Source organism: Sitophilus oryzae, unplaced genomic scaffold (genome assembly GCF_002938485.1).
Source record: "Sitophilus oryzae breed Bouriz unplaced genomic scaffold, Soryzae_2.0 scaffold_864_pilon_pilon, whole genome shotgun sequence".
In the NCBI taxonomy this organism is placed as follows: Eukaryota; Metazoa; Arthropoda; class Insecta; order Coleoptera; family Curculionidae; genus Sitophilus; species Sitophilus oryzae.
The window spans coordinates 1663544-1685143 of record NW_022147488.1 but is presented as its reverse complement, the minus strand read 5'-3'; the positions used below and the strand labels follow the sequence as shown (position 1 = coordinate 1685143).

The window sequence follows — 21600 nt, the reverse complement described above, 5'->3', positions numbered from 1 at the left end:
TTACCTTTCCACACTTCCCTGTCGAACCAGGTCAGGTTGTCCGCCTGGGTGTCGTAATAGCCCAGCACTACGTAGCTGCCATTTACCACCTGCTCTATTTGCGTGAGAGCGATACGGTCGCCCTGAGAGCTGAACGCCACGATGCCCTGGAACAGGTAGAGAGAGAGATAGCGTTGAAACACGGGCCAAAATGTACGTGCAGGAACAGGAGCTTGTTAGATGGGTGGCTTTAATTTGAATTAGGGAGATAAAGTTTATGCACTGCTTGAGATAATGCGTTTCTGAAAGGGGAAGTATTATTTTTAGTATTCCCACTGAACACCTATACGTTTATAATTCTAGATAATACACATTTTGTCCGTATTTAGATAATCCATTACCCCGCCATATGATATACAATATTATATCTACAGTGTTAACCTTTTATATTTTTCATTTTTAACATTTTACAACGTTTATTACAAATCAAACTACACTCACCGGCACGAAAAACGGGTACCTTAAAATTTTCATGTATTTTGAAGTTTTATGTATTGTGTTCTAGTACACTGATTTTGATGATTTTTTAAGCAATTTGTAGCTAAATTATTTTATTTTTTAGTATCAGAATGAAAATTGCCATCTCTTAATTATACGGGGGAAAACAAAATGTGGATATTTTGGTGAAAGTTTGAAACACTCTGTGGAGTACATTAACAAAGCAAGGAATTTAAAAATCATTTTATCATCTAGGTGTATCTTTTCTCGATAGTTTGGTTTTTGTTTCATCTCAATCGTTCCAATTTTTTATGGAGATATTCGCTTTTGAAGAAGACACTAAAATGTTTTAGTATTTTTTATATTAGAACCATATCTTTGGTCTTGGTCCTAGTCAACAGACCTATAAAATACTGTTTGTGATTTATATAATGTCACTTTCTTTGAAAAATCATATTAATATTGTCTGTCGGGTTGTTACTCCAGCCAGAGATGGTTTTAAGTCCAAAAGTTGATATCTACCATGATCAATTAAAGCAGCAATAGCCGATACTTTAGAACTTAAAATCATCTATACTAAAGTAAACGCCAATAAACAATAATAATATGAGTTTCCAAAAGCTAGTGACATTACAAAAATAATAAACACTTTTCTAGAACTGTGTTGATAAAATAAAATTGCTGCATATCGTTACTGTCTTATTCAGAAGCTAATAATATAATAATCTCTAATAAAAATAAGGCTATTCATATGAATCAAAAAATAAACTATCGAGAAAAGACGTACCTAGATGATAAAATGATTTCTAAATTCCTTATTTTATTAATATACTCCACAGGATGTTTCAAACTTTCACTAAAATATTAACATTTTTCTTCTTTCGTATAATTGACAGATAGGAACTTTCGTCTTTAACTTAAAAATATATTCTAAAAAGCCAAATAATTGAGCTAGATACTGCTTAAAAATCATCAAAATCGGCTCACTATAACGAAATATATTAAAGTTTAAAATATATCAAAATTTTAAGGTGCCCCTTTTTCGTGCCGGTGAGTGTATATTAGTACAGGATCCGGCTGCATGATTATTACATCATATTTTTAATCAAAACCTAATTTTTACTTATATTTATGAATAGGGGAATACACTTTTAACAGGGTGCCAATCAAAAAGTAGCCGCAAATATGTGTAATTAATAATAATAATGATTGATTTTGGAGACGAAATTACGTTCATAAAATTTATTCATTATTTATATACCAAATTAAAGCTATTTTTACTCTGGGCACAATAGTATAGGGTGCCTATGAAAAACTCAAATAGGGATTATCACGGTTCAAAGTCGTTCCTAATACTTTAAACGGACCCGGAAAAATTATAGTAAAATTAAAAATGTAACGATACAGGCTAGGTTTTAATAAATAATATTAGTAACACTAAAAAAACTAAGGATATTAAAAAGAAATAACTGTTTAAACGACCAAAAAATTTAACTCCCCTGGTTGCTATAACACTCTGTAGATGACGGTTCATAATGTTAATGAGGCTGCAAATATATTGTGTTATGTTTTCCCATTTCTTCAAGGCCCAAGAAAACATTCATAATTTCGACCATCTTCAACAAGATCAATGACTTTTGCATAATTTTCGACACTAAGAACCATATTCAATCGTACACAAAAATAATCACCAATGCCACTTCGTCATTGTGAAGAATAACATCAAAAAGTAACGATAATGAAAAAATATGTTATTTGTGGCAAGTTCATTATGCTTTTAAAAATTAACCAAGGCACGTGTTGACATGAGTCAGAAAACAAATTATTCAGGAGACATTGTTCTGACCGAAAAATAATGTTTTAGGAAAATTTGCTCACGAAGTTATGGCACAGGGTGTTTTAAAGATAGGGTAAAAAACAACTCTTCGAATAACCCGATGTCCAAAATTTTTTTATTGTTAATACTGATATATTTATATACAGCTTATATTGATATAGATTATAGCTTTATATTGATATGTATTTATATAATAAAATAAATAATATTTTCTTGCCTTTAGCTGTGTATTTTTTCTAATTTCGTAAAATCGAAAGTAGAGAAAAAAATAAAAAGTAAAGAGAAAATTGTCTTGCTTGTCGTAAAGGGGGGAACCAAGCTCCACTCCCTCAACCGGTTTCTGGGCCTACCCTTCATCAGGAGGGCTGTCCAGCGGCTGGTTCTCACCGATACGGCAAGCAAAACTTTTTCAATATCAACAGACGATGTCGTAAAGTGTCGGTGAGTTATTAGTGCATCTCTCGTTTATATAATAAAGGAAATAAGGCTAAATACAGGGTGAGTTTCCTACGATGTTCTCTATGGGTATCTCGGAAACTACTGGAGATAGAGAGTCGGTTAAACGGGAAAAGAATTGCAGTTTTGTGGGGTCATAAATATGCGCCTTTCAGGTTAAAATTCATTCAATTTTGAGAATAAAATTCATCAATCAGGAACACATTCAGGTCATAAATATGCGCCTTTCACAGTTATAATGAAAGTCATGTTGGAACCACTCTATTTGATGCGCGAGTATCTACACGCTTTTCTTCATTTGAAAAATTTATATTTATAATTTTTGTTTATTTTAATTTACAAAGTTTGGATGTGACAGCTTCATATTTCTGAGACCAACGGCGATTGAACTTGTTTCCATGGCTAACTAAGTGAAATTGTTTAAAAATGATAAGAATTGGCTATAACTCAGTAATTTTTCGAAGAAAACATATCATAGCTTATATCGCTGAAAAGCTTAAAAATGGCGCTTTTTATAAAGCCATGGCCAACTATGGTTTCCATTTAAAAAAACATATGTTTGTGTCATATGTCAAAAAAGAAAGGCTTTAGAAGGAAACGGAGGACGCAGTCTCATAAAGGATGTGATTATCTACAACTTTCATCTGAGAACTTTTTGTCTAAAATAGCTTATAATGGAATTAGGGACAATTTTTAAAATAGCCGAAATTTATTTTTTTTCGAAATATCTAGTAAGCCATAAAATTTTTTCAAAAATCTGAAAGGCGCATATTTATGACCCCACAAAATTGCAATTCTTTCCCCATTTAACCGACTCTCTATCTCCAGTTGTTTCCGAGATATACATAGAGAACATCTTAGGAAACTCACCCTGTATAAAAGAAATATAACATTTTAAACTTGACTAAAAATTTTCCTGTTGCGTTTTTTTTAATCTGAGTCTAGAATAATTTCATTTTTAAATCATCATCATTATTTTCAGCTTATTCAACCATTTCCAATTATGGTGTAGTTTTCCTGAAATATTTAGATACTCTCTTTAGAGTTGGGCCCCTTCCTCTCCTAGAGGAAGATCATTCTCAAATAACTATTTTTAAACGACAAAGTAATTGAGTAAAATATACTGTAAAGTTGGCCGATCAAATCCTGTACATCCTGTATGACTCCTCCATTTTCTAATCGGCAAACTAAACGGATTATCTGTTAGTTTGCTGTTAGTTAAAGATCACGGTCTAAATATAGGGACCCGAGGCGGAATTGCTCGCCTTTAATTGAAGATTATCCACCAATTTCGTCTTATTGATTACAAGATGCCCGATATTCAATTACAGTTGATCGGTTGATCGATGGGCTTTGTTGTTTAGCTCGGTTTCTCCAACGAAAACACGTAATCTGTTAGGATGTCGAACGAATAAAGATTTGAAAAATCAAAAGACTAGAAGAGATTATTTATTATGTATGATTGTTTCTTATCAAAATTTTTTTCAAAAAAGTCGTATGGTTATTTCGCCACTGTAAGAAAATCTACAAAATAAAATAGTTATTTTTTGTAAACAGATAAATAGAGAGACTAATAATTGTCAGCAGTAGTTTAGTAACAAACTAATTTGCCTAACGGACAAAAAAATTCTTAACGTTTCGGAAAGTATACCTCTTCCGGAACGGAAGTCGGAAGCAAAAAAACACGAGGAACAAAGAAAAAGCTATTTAAAATATCTAAATGCAACTATTCGAGTATATATCATTTTTTTTAAATAGATACGTCTATAAAAGTCGTCGAAGTTCTGTTAAAATGACATTATATCAAGTTAAACTTCAACATTAACCATTACTACCTGATAACAATTACTTAATAAGGTAAAACCAACAAGCTTCAAACTTTCTGTATGATTATTTTTTAATTTGTTTTTCATTTTTACGTATGTCATATTTATTTATGTGATGCTTTTTAAAATCAAAGAAGCGATCGCCATACATTACCAACATCTACCTACAGATGCATGAAAAATACATTTATTTTTATTAGATTTGTTGTTTTACAATGGCTTTGGTTTTGATTTAACAATGTTTTTTTTTTGGTTAATACTATGGGCTAATACAATAAATATCCTAGTAATATTATTGGTTTAGCACACCTGTACTATGCTTATAAATAATAAAATTTGTGGGAATATTTCTAGTATTAAAAAACAGGTTTCTGTATTTTATCATTATTTTTCTTATTAACAAAAAATATAGATGGTCCTCGTAGTTCAATTTATAAATTTCGCTTTTTTGCAGCTGGTATCGACGATGAAATTCAGGGTGATCGCAATTTTTGAGGTGGTACCGCTATAAGTTTAACAACCTTTTGGTTTCCGAGGAACTACTATAAAATATATTATTATTGTTTTTGGGGTATAAACCTGATTAGGGGAATGCAATCCGCACAAAATCTCAATCCCGCAAACCCGCGGGATTAAAGCAGTCAATCCCGCGGATCCGCAAAATTGCGGGACTGTAAACAATAGTCATACATTTGGTCCTAAATAGTAAAAAAGGCATTGTACATTTTGCATAAGCCCACAATATATTGATATAGCGTGTATCTTAAACTAGCTGTACAGAAATTTGGACTGATGTATACAGGGTGTTCAAAAAATATATTTAATATTAAATAAACTTAAATTTTATTATAATTTATCTAGTTATAAATAAAAATATTATTCTGATGTTGAAGTTCTTTTTAACTTGTGTTAGTTATCTGCTTTTAGATACACTCTATACCAATAATTTTTTGGCATATGCAAAATGTACAAAGCTTTTTGTACCATTTAGGACCATACGTATGACTAAAAATGCATATTTTTCAAAAAAAACGTCGAATTTTCCTTAAAACAAAAAATAAATAAAAACCCTATCAAATTGTTTTTTCTAATTTCAATACAGATTAGTCGTACTTGGTAAAGATTTCGATTTTTTAAAAATTGTAAATTTGCGGTAAAAAAGATTCTTGACCAAATTTTCACACTCTTATAAAACACCCTGTATAAGAGAACTCGCTAAATATATTTTCGAAAACCATATAGCATCTTAATCATAATAGATGCATCTAAAACCTGATCCAAACCGCATCCCAAAATCTTTTTTAGTTCAAGAGATACCTATTCAACTTTAAATTTACCCTAAAATTTTGCTTGTCCCGATAATTATGTCCGGCAGTTTATTTGACGAAATTGTCCACAAGTACTAGTTAACCGCTTTTCTTCACTAACGCACATACTCTAGAAAGAAAGAAATCTAACAACTAACCTGTTTGTTTCACTTATTTCTAATGGCCAAGCCATAAGGGGAGTCCCCCGGGTTCCGAGCGTCGACGCATCGCACAGTCCTTCGAACATATGGCTCTAGAGGACAAAAATCCAAAACTTCTCTTTTATTATAAGCAATTTATTCAAACTAGGTTTATTTGACACAAATGATGAGTACTCTCATTGTACTAAATGATGATGTTTTTAGTCCCACGTTTATGAAAAAAAAATCTTATAAATAATAATAATGTTGGAGCTGTGTTCCATCTAAGCAAATAATAATTTATAGTATGAAAACGGTGTAAGTATTAAATAAATTCCTGTGATAAAAAAGAATTGAAATAACATTAGAACATGATTCCTACAATATAAGCCTAATACGTAAGATAAGATAAAAATGTTTTTGTTTAATGAAAAAGAAACATTAATGTTATATTTAATTAAAAAAAAAACTTAAGATACTATAAATTTACTTTAGGACAACAAAATGCATAGATCGTAACTACTTTGATTCAGAAGAATTACTGCTGACAGAATCTTCCAAATTTATAGTATCCAAATCAGGTAGATGAAGTATCCTCACATATAAGATTTTCTGTACATCATTTTCTAATATGTTACTTTTTCGCGTTGTTACTGTTCATTTTGTCGCTATGAGGGGTTCGGATGTTAATAGTTACCTCTTTAATAGACCATATCCATATATTATTTTTTCCTTTTCTTGGGTATGAGATTATATAATAAATTGAAAGATGGGGGGATACTTTTTTTATGCGACGTTTCGCTCCAACATAGTGGGCTTTTTCAGGCACAAGTGGTGTCTCATTTGACTGGAAGGTTCATCAATATCTAATAAGAACATATTATTTGAAATACAAATAATTTTGAGTTCTAGTCTTTATGATCAAGCCAAGTATTAGCCAGATCGGCATTGCTTATCAATTTTACTCCATCTGAAAAGTATTATAAAATAAACTTCGTCGCAAGCAGACGCAGGTGAACTATACAAAAATTAAAAGTGTATGAATATGGCAACAAAAATATTCAATAAATACGATATGTTTTTTTAAATGCCTTTTTGAAGTTTGAAAACGTAAAGTTTTTATACCCATTTAAGGGTAATAAATAAAAAACTTCAAACAATCACGAACTTGTTTGAGAAATAAATTTAAAGTATACCTTGTTTAACAATAGCCATGATGCTTTCAATTAAGTACGTACCCGTTTAACTCCATAATATACAGAACTACTATGAATGTTATTCTTTTCACTGATGAGATAATGATCGCAAAATTTATTTTTAGTGAAAATATTTGGTAACAAAAACGCTGTTTATGAAAAATAATATACAGGATGGTTGAACATTGCTATAAGTATAAAATTATATATTCAGATATTAGTAAATTTTAACTTATTTTTTGATTTTTGTCCATGGGACGAAGCACTGTGCATCGGCCCGGAACGAAGCGATTTGATCTTGATTGAGATCGATTCGGTTACCCAGTAGTAACGTGTCGATCCTGCAGATCCCGCACAGTAAATCCCGCAACTTTGATCCCGCGAAATCTCAGAGCAAATGCGGTATCCAGCATTTGCGTTATTGCATTCCCTAAACCTGGTGTTAGGTAAAAATTGATTTAGAAATATTAACTCGGCTGCCTATTAATTGTAATTTATTTCAGAATTTTTGCTAAGCTTTACAACAATCAGCGTGGTGAAATAAAAAGAGAATATTTCCTGCAGTATTTGTTTCATTGACCGGTCTTACGAACCTTACGTTTCAGTACATACTGTCCATTGCATTAAAAAATATCTAAAATATCAATATTCCATGGGTATATTCATAAATGAGGTCTAAAATATGAGAAAATGTATATTTTACGAAAAAAAGAGATAGGTAAAAGATTGTATAATACAGGTTGATAGACAATTAAATTGCGCATCTAATTCATGTAAGGTAAAAAACAGTAAATGAAAAACAAGTTATTGCCATTTAAAGCTAGTAATTATTTAATATAATTTTTTAGACGCTGTCTTAGGTAGTATTATTTTTATTATTTCAGCAGAAAATTTAGTAAATAGAAACACTTCGGTACAATATTCGGTTTTAAAAATTTAAGTACGCCTAGAGAAATTAAGCATTAAATTTGTTACTGCATTTTCACAAAATCGTAAATATTTCAGAAACAGTAAAATTAAAGTGCGGTAAACCTAAATCAAATTTACCTATATATAGTTGGGCTTCAATACAATTACAATAATAATGAGGGAAGTCTAAATATGCAAAACGTGTATTTTGTATTACACATATTTTTAACATATTTGTCTTTTTTTTGTACATTAGAATGTTCAACACTTGAGGGAAAAATATAGTGGAATAGTTCAGCTAGCGTTCTACTAGAAGACTTCAATTCTACTGCTATATGTTCTACGTCTGTGTGTTTTGTGTCTACAGAAATTCAATTCTACTTATTTTCAAGCCATATAAGTTCACCACTATGAAGTTATACTCAGATAAGACTTAACTGTGGAAGCTCAAGTTGCTGTTTATTTTTATTATTTTAAGATAAGAGTTTTCTTTGAAAAACACTACATTTTACATCATATGTGACTATAAGTCAGAAATCAAAAAAACAAATAAATTTATATGAAAAGATATTGACTGAGTTAAAGTTACATTTGTTTACAATTATTATGATATTTTGCATGAAAATATTAAAATAACAGTGATATATTTTCGGGAAGCGGTCTGTTCTAAATTAAACTGATTGTATAACTATTGTATTTGTATGAAGAAATATACATTTCTGCAGTTTTTTACGTAAAAAAGGCCTCTTCGTAAGAATAATTAATCAATGGAAATTATCAATACAAGTCATTATTAACAAAAAATAAATATGTTGAGTAGATAGTTATTTGATTTGAGATAGTTATTTGAAAGAAATGATAAATCGGGGAACTTTTTATTTTTATAAATTAATCATAATTTTCTCTAGAAAAAATTATGATTAAATAATTTCTGTTGAATCTTTGGCACAAAAACATTTCAAATTTATAATTTCAGTCTAATAATTATATAGTTAACATGTTCAATTTTTGTTAATGATGACATGTATTGATTGACTATTTCGATTCCAAATATCTCGAGAACTCTCATTAGTCGTAGCATTTTTATCAAGAGACATTTTTGACATAAAAAACGGCGTAAATGTATATTTTCTCACTCATACAGGCACGGACGAAAAGTTATTACTCTTCAAACAAGTTAAAAACTATGTAGAACTAACTACCAATTTTCATTCAAATATCGACATTCGTTCAGAAATTATTTGGAAAAAAATCAAAATAAAAATTAAACTTATACACCTTGTATCTCCGAAAAGAATTATTGAGGGCATAAATTAATAAAAACTCTTTTATTTACTTTTTCTGCAGAATATGCTGCCGAAGTTTCCCGAATACAATTCGGATTACGTTGTACAATATTCGAAACATATGGTCATTAACTTATTTAACATAACTTACGGTTTCGCTCAGTAATATTTTTTTTATTGTAATAAATGTTTTGATAGTTTGTATAGTTATTTCTGATTTTATTCAAGATAAACATATAGACATTTAGTGCTATTGATTACGTTATTTTAGCTATCTAGTGATAAAAGATTCTGTTTTTGTTTTTTTTACTAAACCTTTTTACAAAAATATTACAAAGTAAGTGGCGCCCGTTTTGTTGTCTTTGGTCATAGGTCTACGATTATTTAAAATCAACATTAATAAGATCGTTGCAGCCTACACGTTATAATTTTTTGTTTAACTTTTTAACAAATTTATTGAATCATAGAAAGCAAGAAGCCTTACCCAGGAACCGTCCCTCTAACCTTGGGCAACGGATACTTTTTTTTGGTAACAATAGAAATGTTGTTACACATAAATAGAAGAATAAATATTATGGCGCCCAACGTGGGGTTACATATATTTTTAGTATTGATTTGCGTAAAAGTTTTTGGTAACTTCCATTGTCCAATAATTTAAAATCAAGAACTCCTTCCAGTCTAATAAGTAGAGAACAGCTGTTGTCTAAAAGTACATGAATCATTGGTCGGTTCAAGATCACCATTTCTTGACCCAAGTCTTGGGTTTTAACCAATTGATCTATTGGTTTATCCTTGGTTGTTTGCGTTTTCTGGTTGTATAAAAATTGATAATAGTTAAATATCAGTTATTTACAGAACACTTTAGTTAATTAGCAATATACACATCTTTTAAGCCAATGATGTCCTGCTTTCTCCTAGAAATAAATATAAACTATTTGAAGTCTCAGTTAGGTTATAAAATTGGGAACAACAATTAATGGTCACAAAACCACCAACCTCAGATTTGCAGATGATACGGTACTTCCAGCGGGATACGAAGAAGAATTACTGCAGCTTCTAAAATTGGTTGAACACGAAAGCGAGAAACTTGGACTTGAAATGACTCCCTCCAAAACAAAAATTATGATTATCGACAGGCAAAACAACAACAAACCTGATGTAGTGAGCATTGGTCGTTTTTAGGTTGTCAGTAAATATACCAGGTGGTGCATCGTTGTTGGAAACAGAGAATCCCATGTAAATTTTGAACTGTCAAATATTGGCTCCCAAGTCGTAACTAGATTTTTTTAAGGTCTACGTTTGGTAAACGCACATGCTAAATTTGAACAATTTTGGACTAACCGATTTTGAGCAACTTAAGAAAAAATGAATCAATTTTTAAATTAAAATTGAATAGGTAACAACAAACACCAGTCAAAAACCGACATACCTTAAGTTGTCAGCGTCATTTTTAAAGTAACATAATTTTCATAAAATTTTAATATTCATTCTATTAGTATTTTAATATTCATAGTTTCCCCTCAATATAAAAATTAAATTACTTTTGATATTGACAAAGTCATAGTTTGTCAGTTTTTGACTGGTGTTTGATTGTTACCTGTTCGGTTTTAAGTTAAAAATAGATGCAATCTTTCTTAAACTACTCAAAATCGGCTGGTCCAAAATTGTTCAAATTTGGCATGTGTATTTACCATATATAAATCTTTAAAAAACATATTTACGACTTCGCCGTGAAATCAATAGGGGAGCCAATATTTGGCCAGATTAAAATTTGCATGGGATTTCCCATGTTTCCAACGACGATGCACCACCCGGTATATATCTTGAGTCACTTATAAACACCACAGAATCGTTAGAAGGAGAAATAAGAAGAAGATTTGAAATGACAAGAGTGACAGTTCGAAATCTCTCAAAGATATGGAGAGACAAAAACATATGATAACACTTAAAAAAAGGCTTCTTCGTTGCCTAATATTTCCTATATTAATATATGGCTCCGAGTCCTGGACGATGAGACAGTCAGAAATGAAAAAAGAATGGCGCAACTGAGATGTACTGTTGGCGACAAATGCTCAGAATTCCCTAGACTGCCCGGCGAACCAATGAATCCAAGAACTGAACATCACAGAACGTTTCTCAACTTTTATACAGTCACGTATACTTAAATATTTCGGTCACGTTATGAGGAGGGATGCTGACTGTATGGAAAGAGACTCATTATAAAGGGCAAGGTTTCAAGAAAAAGACGCTCGCCCTCCCGATGGATATACCAGATTTCAAAGCTCACCCACAAGCAACTGCGTAGGCTTGTACATGAAGCACAAGACAGGGAATTACGGAGACAAACTACGCACATCACCTGACCACTACATTCCTCTTGTAGGAATAAAGACAGACAGAGAGAGAGAGAGAGAGAGAGAGAGAGAGAGAGAGATTATAAAATAAAAAAAAATGATTAACTAGAACAGAATTACCCACACACTTCACAAAGTCACAAAATCGAAAGCGAGACGTAAACAAAGAGGAGATTCCCAACTGCTGTTAGCAAAAAGCTTACTGAACTGAATTCGAGCTTTAGCCGAATTTGCATTGATTTAATATTCAATGGTCCGTAATACCGAACGGAGGTGAAACGCCAGTTTGACAATTTACTGGGACGCCTTCTGAAAATAAAATTTTGCATTATTGATATTATTTATATTCCTATGGCGAAACCTCAACTCAATTTAACGGGAGTATGACCGGGTGATATATAGTAGGTTTTTGTTCTGTTAGGCAGATTACATTGTAATATATTTGAATAAAATCGTTTGTTGATAATAATATCAATATTGTTTGTTTTTATTTATTAGTTTAATTGTTATGACTGTTATTCGTTGAAATTTATTAGCATAATTTGATTAAAAAGTCATATTGGAATATGGTGAATATGTTATAGAAATTTAGTAATTACCAGTATTTGTTTGGATTTCGGCTATTAAAATATATATTTTTGATATATTACTAAATTTTAAAATCTCATTTTTAGTTTATTTAAGTTTCTTAAATCCTTTTTGTATTATTTGCAAAGTTTGAAATGCTTTAAAAATTATTTGTAAAGTGTGAAAAAAATAGCGTGTTCTATTCGGAATAAAAATGTACTTTTTGTGGCTTGGGTCAAACGTACAGGGTGGGTCAAATTGGATTTTCTATAGAAGATAGACGAAAACTAATATCGATGTTTGGAGCTCAATTTTTATCATAATTTTTATCTTTGTGGAAAAATAAAGGATCTTATTTTTAAATTACCCGTATAATCTAGACAAGAATTAGAAATACTTAGCGGTTACGCGAGGGTAACTTTTAGCTTCACTGAGTTAATGAATTCCGCGAGAAATGTTCAAAATCGGTCCCGTCTGTCCATAAGAGAAGACGGTTGACATGTCGAACACCTGTAGCAAAATCTCAGGTCTTAGTTTGCTATTTATTTTTATTATTATTAAATATAGTTTAAATTGTTATAAAATTCTGCATCTCTCATTGCAAATATTATTTTTGTTTTAATTGCTGCTCACAGCTAGATTTTTTTTGCATTACAGCCGGCGCCGTTCAAAGCCTACTCATTCAAAGTGGGCGAATTTTTAAAAACTTTATATCTCAAAGAGGAATCGAGCAAAATATCAAGTATGCTATATCTTTGGAAAGGCAATTTTAAATTCTTTTCAACAAATTAAAAATATAGAGGGTGTCCCATATAAAAAATCAAATTTTCTGTTGATAATTCTTAAATTGTTAATTTTAAAAAATATATACTTAAACCATTAAATTCTACATAAAAAAGTGCTTTGAAAATGTTTTCAGAAAAAAAAATTCCATAGAAAAAAAGTTACAGAGATTTATTAAAAATGCACATTTTCGAAAAGCACCCCGTAACTCCGCTACGATAACATATTATATATCGATGTGTGGTTTTCATCATCACGATTTGGATAAAAATTGAGCTACAGGGACCGATATTAGTTTTCGTCGATCTCCTATAGAAAAGGCTGTATCCCTTTAAAAGCGTCCAATTTGACCTACCCTGTACAGTCTCGCCGAAAAGTATACTTTTTGGTCCTAATAAACCAATATACTATTAGTTTCGTATTAATTTTGATTATTGTATAACAATATGTGCCTCATATACTATTGGATTATGCTTCCTATTGCTATATAATTTGCCTAAAGCGCTCTAAACAGACTTACCTTTCCACACTTCCCTGTCGAACCAGGTCAGGTTGTCCGCCTGGGTGTCGTAATAGCCCAGCACTACGTAGCTGCCATTTACCACCTGCTCTATTTGCGTGAGAGCGATACGGTCGCCCTGAGAGCTGAACGCCACGATGCCCTGGAACAGGTAGAAAGAGAGATAGCGTTGAAACACGGGCCAAAATGTACGTGCAGGAACAGGAGCTTGTTAGATGGGTGGCTTTAATTTGAATTAGGGAGATAAAGTTTATGCACTGCTTGAGATAATGCGTTTCTGAAAGGGGAAGTATTATTTTGAGTATTCCCACTGAAGACCTATACGTTTATAATTCTAGATAATACACATTTTGTCTGTATTTAGATAATCCATTACCCCGCCATATGCTATACAATATTATGTCTACAGTGTTAACCTTATATATTTTTCATCTTTAACATTCTGTAACATTTTTTAACATTCTGTTTCGATTTTTGGTCATGGAACGTTTATTACAAATCAAACTACACTCACCGGCACGAAAAACGGGTACCTTAAAATTTTCATGTATTTTGAAGTTTTATATCTTGTGTTCTAGTACACTGATTTTGATGATTTTTTAAGCAATTTGTAGTTAAATTATTTTATTTTTTAGTATTAGAATGAAAATTGCCATCTCTTAATTATACGAGGGTAAACAAAATGTGGATATTTTGGTGAAAGTTTGAAACACTCTGTGGAGTACATTAACAAAGCAAGGCATTTAAAAATAATTTTATCATCTAGGTGTATCTTTTCTCGATAGTTTGGTTTTTGTTTCATCTCAATAGTTCCAATTTTTTATGGAGATATTCGCTTTTGAAGAAGATACTAAAATGTTTTAGTATTTTTTATATTAGAACCATATCTTTGGTCTTGGTCCTAGTCAACAGACCTATAAAATACTGTTTGTGATTTATATAATGTCACTTTCTTTGAAAAATCATATTAATATTGTCTGTCGGGTTGTTACTCCAGCCAGAGATGGTTTTAATTCCAAAAGTTGATATCTACCATGATCAATTAAAGCAGCAATAGCCGATACTTTAGAACTTAAAATCATCTATACTAAAGTAAACGCCATTAAACAATAATAATATGAGTTTCCAAAAGCCAGTGACATTACAAAAATAATAAACACTTTTCTAGAACTGTGTTGATAAAATAAAATTGCTGTATATCGTTACTGTCTTATTCAGAAGCTAATAATATAATAATCTCTAATAAAAATAAGGCTATTCATATGAATCAAAAAATAAACTATCGAGAAAAGACGTACCTAGATGATAAAATTATTTCTAAATTCCTTATTTTATTAATATACTCCACAGGGTGTTTCAAACTTTCACTAAAATATTAACATTTTCTTTCTTTCGTATAGAATTATATATCTATATAAAATCTAATAATATCTTTCTTTCGTATAGAATTAAATATCTATATAAATATAGAATATATTCTAAAAAGCCAAATAATTGAGCTACATACTGCTTAAAAATCATCAAAATCGGCTCACTATAACGAAATATATTAAAGTTTAAAATACATCAAAATTTTAAGGTGCCCCTTTTTCGTGCCGGTATATTAGTACAGGATCTGGCTGCATGATTATTACATCATATTTTTAATCAAAACCTAATTTTTACTTATATTTATGAATTGGGGAATACACTTTTAACAGGGTGCCAATCAAAAAGTAACCGCAAATATGTGTAATTAATAATAATAATGATTGATTTTGGAGACGAAATTACGTTCATAAAATTTGTTCATTATTTATATACCAAATTAAAGCTATTTTTACTCTGTGCACAATAGTATAGGGTGCCTATGAAAAAGTTGTCGCAAATAGGGGTTCTTCTTCTTAAGGTGCCGTGCAGATTCCTGCGTAGGCGTTCATCTTTTTCTTCCTCATCAGATGGTTCTGTTAAATGCCGCGACTTGGAATGCTTGAAAGTCCTGTATGCCTGTCCAATGACGAATATTTCTCAGCCAGGATAGCTTCCTTCGTCCTATCCCCCTTTTGCCCCCCTCTATTTTACCCTGGAGAATCAGACGCTGAAAGTGATAGCGTTCTCCACGTAGTGTGTCCCAAATAGGCTATTTTCCTCTTTTTGATGATTTCGAAGAGTTCACGTTGTTCCAGACCAGCTCTTCTAAGAATGTCTTCATTCCTAACATGGTCGACCCAGGGCACTCTTAACATTCGTCGTAGGGTCCCCATTTCGAAGGCTTCAATTCGGTTTATTGTTGCTACCTTCAGTGTCCATGCTTCCACACCATATAACAAAACGGACCAGACATAGCACTTCACCATTCTGTATCTAAGGCCGAAGTTCAAATTCCTATCTGTGAGAAATCTTCGCAGTCTCAGAAAAGTAGATCTTGCTTGTTCGATCCTGCATTTGAAAATTGTGTGACCTGCTTGATGACCTCTCCATTTAAGTAAATTCTGGTGTTCGGAATATTGTTTCTGCTAACAGCCATAAATTTAGTTTTTGTAGTATTTATGTTTAAACCCAGTCTTTGACTTTCACTGTTAACCTTATTTAGAAGGATTTGGAAATCATTTGCATTGTCTGCCAATATCACTGTGTCATCCGCATATCGGATATTATTGATTGGAATGCCATTTCTTTTCAAACCAATGGGACTATCGGAGATTGACTCAGTGAATGCTCTTTCCACATATAAATTGAACAACATTGCAGACAGAATACACCCTTGCCTTACCCCCTTTTTTATTTCAAAATCTTCTGTTACTCCCACGCTATGTATACGAATTTCAGCTTTTTGGTTCCAATACAAATTACTGATGAGCCTTATATCTTTTCCATCAAGTCCCAAGTCTCTAGGCATGATATAAGGAGGTTATGTTTAACGTTATCGAACGCCTTTTCATAGTCTATAAAGCACATGAAGACATCTTTTTTCTGATCTTGGCAATTCTGTACTAAAGTTTGAAGACTGAATATGGCTTCTCTAGTACCAAAGCCGTTCTTAAATCCAAATTGACTTTCTCCACTTACTTCCTCACATTTTTTGTAGGGTCTTGTATGCAGTACCCGTAAAAAGAGCTTAAGAAAGTGGCTCATTAGACTAATAAGACGATTACACGAAGTTGCGTTACTTGACTTGGGCAGCGTGATAAACGTAGAACGAAGCCAGTCTTCAGGGCTGTGACCGGTGTCATAGATGTTATTGAAAAGCTGTACTATAGTTTTTAAGTTTTGTTCATTAATTAAGTGGAACGTTTCCGAATACATATCATCAGGCCCTGGGTTTTGTCGTTTTTCATTAATCTAATCGCATGAATAATTTCACTTTCAATATGCTTGGTCCTGATGGCATGGGAATCTCAGTTGCAGGGTTTTCTGATCTTTCGTCGTTGAAAAGATTAATGGTATAATTTCTCCAAGTTTGCAATAGTTCTTCTGTTTCCGTTATAATTTTATTTTCATCAGTTTTAATTAGGGTTATTGATTTATTATGGTGTAACCCAGCTATCTCTTTCACTTTCTTGTGAAGATGGAAACTGTCTCCAAGGTGACATAAAAAATGACATAATTTTCGGCCTCTATACATCTCTCCTTCAACCCTGTCTCTTTTGCCGTTTTTATTTTATTACGAATTTTTCTTTGCATAGATTTATATTCGTTGTGATTATACTGGATTTTAAATTGTCTTCGTTGTTCCATCATTTTTAAGATATCTTCACTCATCCACCCGTTTTTCGCTGTTGTTCGATTAGCCGTGAGGAGGTTTTCATTTGTGTTCTTGAAAGCTTGCTTAATGCCCAGCCAATGTTTCTCAATGTCATTTGTACTGACAATACTTTCCAATTCTCTATTTATATGGTTTTCATACATTGATCTTGTCTGCGGGTCTCTGAGAAGTTTTGGATCCAAGTTCTTTCTCAAGCTTTTTCGTTTAGGTTTGGCAAAACGCAATAGGATGTTGGCACGTAATGGATTATGGGCCGATTCAATATCGGCACCTGGCATTGTAGTTACTTTTGTGATCAGGTTTTTAAATCTATTATTAATTAGTATATAATCTATTTGATTACGAACAATACGGTAATCATTGTCTTGTGGAGACTTCCAGGTATAAAGTCGTCTAGATGGGAGTTTGTACCATGTATTTGTGATTGTAAGATTATTAAATTAAATAGGGGTTATCACGGTTCAAAGTCGTTCCTAATACTTTAAACAGACCCGGAAAAATTATAGTAAAATTAAAAATGTAACGATACAGGCTAGGTTTTAATAAATATAATATTAGTAACACTAAAAGAACTAAGGATATTAAAAAGAAATAACTGTATAAACAAACAAAAAACTTAACTCCCCTGGTTGCTATAACACTCTGTAGATGACAGTTCATAATGTTAATGAGGCTGCAAATGTATTGTGTTATGTTTTCCCATTTCTTCAAGGCCCAAGAAAACATTCATAATTTCGACCATCTTCAACAAGATCAATGACTTTTGCATAATTTTTGACACTAAGAACCATATTCAATCGTACACAAAAATAATCACCAATGCCACTTCGTCATTGTGAAGAATAACATCAAAAAGTAACGATAATGAAAAAATATGTTATTTGTGGCAAGTTCATTATGCTTTTAAAAATTAACCAAGGCACGTGTTGACAGGAGTCAGAAAACAAATTATTCAGGAGACATTGTTCTGACCGAAAAATAATGTTTTAGGAAAATTTGCTCACGAAATTATGGCACAGGGTGTTTTAAAGATAGAGTAAAAAACAACTCTTCGAATAACCCGAAGTCCGAAATTTTTTTATTGTTAATACTGATATATTTATATACAGCTTATATTGATATAGATTATAGCTTTATATTGATATGTATTTATATAATAAAATAAATCATATTTTCTTGCCTTTACCTGTGTATTTTTTCTAATTTCGAAAAATCGAAAGTAGAGAAAAAAATAAAAAGTAAAGAGAAAATTGTCTTGCTTGTCGTAAAGGGGGGAACCAAGCTCCACTCCCTCAACCGACTTCTGGGCCTACCCTTCATCAGGAGGGCTGTCCAGAGGCTGGTTCTCACCGATATGGCAAGCAAAACTTTTTCAATATCAACAGACGATGTCGTAAAGTGTCGGTGAGTTATTAGTGCATCTCCCGTTTATATAATAAAGGAAATAAGGCTAAATACAGGGTGAGTTTCCTACGATGTTCTCTATGGGTATCTCGGAAACTACTGGAGATAGAGAGTCGGTTAAACGGGGAAAGAATTGCAGTTTTGTGGGGTCATAAATATGCGCCTTTCAGATTTTTGAAAAAGTCCATGGCTTACTAGATATTTCGAAAAAAAAACAAATTTCGGCTATTTTAAAAATTGTCCTTAATTCCATTATAAGCTATTTTAGACAAAAAGTTTTCAGATAAAAGTTGTAGATAATCAAATCCTTAATGAGATTGTGTCCACCGTTTTTCTCTAAAGCCTGTCATTTTTGACATATGACACAAACATATGTTTTTTTAAATGGAAACTAAGTTGGCCATGACTTCATAAAAAGCGCCATTTTTAAGCTTTTCGGGGATATAAGCTATAATATGTTTTCTTCTAAAAATTACCGAGTTATAGTCAATTCTTATAATTTTTAAACAATTTCACTTAGTTAGCCATGGAAACAAGTTTAATCGTCTTTGCCCTCAGAAATGTGAAGCTGTTACATCCAAACTTTGTAAATTAAAATAAACAAAAATTGTAAATATGAATTTTTCAAATGAAGAAAAGCTGTAGGATTATTGGTTCAACTTTTCTTGACCATACATTTTCGAGGATACGTTGACCGGTGAATGTTAGGTTTTTTAGAGAACGGTTCAAGACATGTTAGAAAAGTTAAAGTTAGTTATAGTCAATTCTTATCTTTTCTTGACTAATTTTACTTAGATTGCATGGTATTCTTATTTTATTATGATTTATAACTTATAAAAAGTGAGAATATCTTATTAAACGGTTCTTTACAATTCACATTACACAAACTACACCTTAAAAAATTAATATCACTACATACACTTATTACACACAAGTTATTTTAGAAAATGTTCAAAAAATCCGTCATTGTTTTGATTTGCATCTTTTTAAAACTGAATTACTACCTATTCTCACAGAAGGACCGGTCGACTTAATCAAGCTTCTCTCGTACCATCGCCATGCCTCATTCATGAAGTTTTTTTTATAAACCTTCTTTTGTCAACCATACCGCATAACCATATCGTACCTAACCATACCGCATAAAAAAATCTAAAATGGATAGGTCAGGTGATCGCGGAGGCCCATGCAATGGTCCACCTCTTTCTAGCCCTGAGTCTACGTGAGTCTATATAATTATGATATAAATAATGTTTAATATTTCTTTCATTGGAGGGGGGGCGGGGTTATAATGAAAGTCATGTTGGAACCACGCTATTTGATCCGCGAGTATCTACACGCTTTTCTTCATTTGAAAAATTTATATTTACAATTTTTGTTTATTTTAATTTACAAAGTTTGGATGTGACAGCTTCACATTTCTGAGAGCAACGGCGATTGAACTTGTTTCCATGGCTAACTAAGTGAAATTGTTTAAAAATGATAAGAATTGGCTATAACTCAGTAATTTTTCGAAGAAAACATATTATAGCTTATATCGCTGAAAAGTTTAAAAAATGGCGCTTTTTATGAAGTCATCGCCAACTATGGTTTCCATTTAAAAAAATATATGTTTGTGTCACATGTCAAAAATGACAGGCTTTCGGAAAAAACGGACCACACAATCTCATTAAGGATGTGATTATCTACAACTTTTATCTGAAAATTGTTTGTCTAAAATAGATTGTAATGGAATTAGGGACAATTTTTAAAATAGCCGAAATTTGTTTTTTTCGAAATATCTAGTAAGCCATAAAATTTTTCAAAAATCTGAAAGGCGCATATTTATGACCCCACAAAATTGCAATTCTTTCCCCATTTAACCGACTCTCTATCTCCAGTTGTTTCCGAGATATACATAGAAAACATCTTAGGAAACTCACCCTGTATAAAAGAAATATAACATTTTAAACTTGACTAAAAATTTTCCTGTTGCGTTTTTTTTAATCTGAGTCTAGAATAATTTCATTTTTAAATCATCATCATTATTTTCAGCTTATTCAACCATTTCCAATTATGGTGTAGTTTTCCTCAAATATTTAGATACTCTCTTTAGAGTTGGGCCCCTTCCTCTCCTAGAGGAAGATCATTCTTAAATAACTATTTTTAAACGACAAAGTAATTGAGTAAAATATACTGTAAAGTTGGCCGATCAAATCCTGTACATCCTGTATGACTCCTCCATTTTCTAATCGGCAAACTAAACGGATTATCCGTTAGTTTGCTGTTAGTTAAAGATCACGGTCTAAATATAGGGACCCGAGGCGGAATTGCTCGCCTTTAATTGAAGATTATCCACCAATTTCGTCTTATTGATTACAAGATGCCCGATATTCAATTACAGTTGATCGGTTGATCGATGGGATTTGTTGTTTAGCTCGGTTTCTCCAACGAAAACACGTAATCTGTTAGGATGTCGAACGAATAAAGATTTGAAAAATCAAAAGACTAGAAGAGATTATTTATTATGTATGATTGTTTCTTATCAAAATTTTTTTCAAAAAAGTCGTATGGTTATTTCGCCACTGTAAGAAAATCTACAAAATAAAATAGTTATTTTTTGTAAACAGATAAACAAAGAGACTAATAATTGTCAGCAGTAGTTTAGTAACAAACTAATTTGCCTAACGGACAAAAAAAATCTTAACGTTTCGGAAAGTATACCTCTTCCCGTCGTTGGAAGCAAAAAAAAACGCAAGGAACAAAGAAAAAGCTATTTAAAATATCTAAATGCAACTATTCGAAAACATCTATAAA

The 21600-nt window shown here is 31.8% G+C and overlaps 1 protein-coding gene across 1 annotated transcript in view; it reads right to left on the bottom strand.

Annotated features, from left to right (window-relative positions):
• Positions 1 to 21600, bottom strand: part of LOC115890425 (gamma-aminobutyric acid type B receptor subunit 1) — a 635424-nt gene that overhangs the window by 41106 nt on the left and 572718 nt on the right. The window contains exon 9 of the mRNA XM_030910650.1: positions 13659 to 13800. Within this exon, the coding sequence (XP_030766510.1) occupies positions 13659 to 13800 (142 nt within the window). The remainder of the gene's footprint in view (positions 1 to 13658; positions 13801 to 21600) is intronic.